The following is a 3,066-nucleotide window of genomic DNA, read 5'->3' as shown; positions in this document are numbered from 1 at the left end:
CATATTTGGTGGTCTTTGCGCTGAAAAGAGTGAAATTATTGCTTGACATGTAGTCAAAAGTTTGCAATTGTGGCACTGAAAGATTTTGTACAGGTCGGTTTTTCATGCGGAGGTGCAAGTCAAGCCGATAGAAATGCAACCCGAGGAGGCCGAGGATAACAAAGAGATTTGAGGAGGTCATGTGTAATACAAGCTTAGTCTAGTCTAGATAGATCAAAGACTAATACAGCACCCAAATCATGGGTTTGATACATATCTCTAATCTTCCATGTGTGGTTATAAGAACTCAGGGCATTCGGATCGCGTTATAAAAGTTGAAACTTGAGATCAATTCTCAAGCCTCATTTGCGGACTTTGTCAGGGACCAGCATGAGTTATGGCGACAGCGGGCAGTACTGGGCTGGGACTCCGTCAAAACCAGCCCCCTCCTTGCCGACGAGAAGAGGAACCCACGAGCTCCCTCTCTCTCCTATATTGCGCTGGGCGATACGATAACGCACACATACCCGGTACACAGAAAGTAGTGCCTCTCTCTCTCTCTCTCTCTCTCACACACACACACACACACACACACACACACACACACACACACAAACACAAACACAAACACAGACGCAACCCCTCTTCATACTCTGATGCCAAAGCTCCCTCTCCAAGAGCGATGGCCAAAGTCCGCCAGCAGAAGCAAAGACACCTCCACTACCGTCGTCAGCTGTGAGACCCTGTCCAAGGTTGATTGGTATAGTCGCCGTCGCCATGATGCACATCTTTATTACTACAGCGATGCTGATGAGGATGGTGATGGCGAGGGCAAAGCCGTCTCCGAAGCAGATGATGAGCATGAAGGTGATGACAGAAAGGAAGCAGGACATCATGTGGTAGAACATAAAGAGGGCAAAGGGAACTTTGATGCGCATCGCCACCGTGGCTACGGAGAGGGTTCCTTCGATCACGGGCACCCTCTTCTACCTCGCTTTCCTCCGCCTTCTGTGTATGATAAGCCTTCCGTAGTCAATCCTCGGGAGGCAAAGAAGGCAGAAAGAGCGCCACGCACATATCCTGGTGCCATTCCGCATTCGAGTAACATCCTCCCTCACTCAGGTATTTTGCTTCCTAATTACATGAATATCCATCCAGGTGGGGGGAGTTCCAATTCTCATGCCCACCACAAAGGGCTGGCCTCCATGAAAGCTGCAACCCTCATCCCTTCCCATATTGCAGGCAAGGCATCAAAGGCCGGGAGAGCCTTCAATGATGCGGTTGAGCCTTCATCTCCCAAGGTCACATGCCTTGGAAGGGTGAAGATGAATCACAAATATCGCAGAGAAATGGAAAAGCTTGCTGAATTGCAGGCTTCAGTTTGTCCTAACGTCAAGACTCAGCTTCGCACGAGCAAGAAGGGTACAAACAAGGAAGGGAGACAACCACACAGTAGAGGAGGGCCCATTGCTGCTGTTTTAAGCTCGGCGCCAGCTATCGCTGAGCTGAAAACGTCTAATCATGGGAGCCATAGAGAGGATATCACAATCGACGATCCTTTATCCGATTCTGAGGCCAAAGTCAAGAAGGGTATTCGCAAGACACTGAAGGAAGCCAAGTATCATATGAAACTTCACAGGGACAGAAAGCAATCTCTTCTCCCAAATACTTCACTTGCATCTACTTGTGCAGCTCCACATGTTGAAGGTGCCATTGATTTGGGTCGATTTCGCTCCATGGAGCACATGCGAGGGCAAGAATTTAATGTACCGAATACATCGACAACTTTGTCGGTTGGTGATCACAACTCCCATGACGCTGGATGTGAGCCTCAAGTGCCTCCCCCAAACTCTTTGCTCTTGACGAGGAACAGCAAAAGCAGGGCAGCATGTGCGACATTAAACTCTTCATTATCAAGGACACTAGCTGACTCAAGTGGATACGGGGTGGTCGTCGACGGAGAATCTAATGCGAGGCGACAAGCTTATCTATCTCTATTGAAGGGCAGCAGTTACATGCATGGTACATACTGCTCGTTGGAGGTGAAGGATGATGTCGGAGAGCTGGAGAACGTTGCTATGACAAATGGGCATGGTGGGCAGGGAGCTCATTGGTCAGAGCTAAATGCAAAGAGGCTATGCGAAGTGGTAGCTAATGAGTGCAAGCCTCTGTATGGAAGGAAGAATGCAATGGCTAATCGCCAAGCATCACTTCCAAAGGCAACCTCGGAAGCCAGACTCTGGCAGCGGCGCTGTTTCATGAAGCCTTCTGACCTTGTGGTTGGAGGGCCGATTGCACTGCAGGTAAACCAACCTACTACAAGGTAATAGCTCACATTACCTAGGTATTATAAGCTTTGAAATATGTCTTGGAAGAGTGCTGCCAATTGGAGGCTACTTTATTATTGTGTATATAATGACCGATACTATCGGATGCCTTTCAATTGACGTTAGAATAACCATGCCAAGGGTGCCTATCTTGGCCCTGTCTTTTGCAAAGGATGCCTTTCCACTATATTTCCAAATGAGGGTAAGGACTTCGTCTTTTCCATGGATCAGGGGCATTCAATCAACTTTGTTGGAGGGACGTGATCGCTTACTATCCCTTGTTCTCTGACCAAATTAGACAGCCTATTTGTCGCTATCAATACCTAGCTTTGCTGAATGTCGCTATGTGGTGCATCACTGAGGGCATCTGTGGGTTATCGTGGAATGAGGTCTGTTTATTATTCACAACAAAAATTTCAGCTGCGATTAAGCAAGTTCGGAAGATGCCGTGTAAATAGTCTGCAAAAAACATTATTTAGCTTTTTCTGTACTGCGCGTTCTTTCTCTCTTTTGCCATAAATGCTCTTCCCAATGGTTTCAAATTATTTGCTCAAGTAATGGGAAGACATGCATCTTTTGATCATGAGGATGACGTGAATCAGATTGTTTTCGGGGTAGATATTTCGGGGTAGATACTTCCTTCATTGCTTTCTCTAAAGGGTGCGTCTTGGTGCTAGGTAGCACACGCACTAATCTTCCATTGATCTCTTGATTGTAATAATGGTAAACTTTGCTGCCTGCATAATCTAACAATATTTGC

At 47.0% G+C, this 3,066-nt stretch overlaps 1 protein-coding gene across 1 annotated transcript; it reads left to right on the top strand.

Moving 5' to 3' along the window:
- The first annotated feature begins 344 nt into the window (after positions 1–344).
- On the top strand, positions 345–2,792 carry LOC147434906 (uncharacterized). The gene has a single exon (XM_086491295.1). It carries the CDS (start codon positions 636–638, stop codon positions 2,304–2,306), a length of 1,671 nt encoding a protein of 556 aa, XP_086347421.1. The 5' UTR covers positions 345–635; the 3' UTR covers positions 2,307–2,792.
- Positions 2,793–3,066: the final 274 nt, after the last annotated feature.

Source organism: Adiantum capillus-veneris, chromosome 19 (assembly GCF_014529385.1).
Source record: "Adiantum capillus-veneris isolate H3 chromosome 19, ASM1452938v2, whole genome shotgun sequence".
NCBI lineage: Eukaryota > Viridiplantae > Streptophyta > Polypodiopsida > Polypodiales > Pteridaceae > Adiantum > Adiantum capillus-veneris.
The sequence above is the reverse complement of the archived record's forward strand: the minus strand, read 5'-3'. Positions and strand labels throughout refer to the sequence as shown.

Bases quoted from the DNA above. Each gene is read 5' to 3' on its own strand.
- LOC147434906 (XM_086491295.1), top strand. From the start codon at position 636: ATGCCAAAGCTCCCTCTCCAAGAGCGATGGCCAAAGTCCGCCAGCAGA.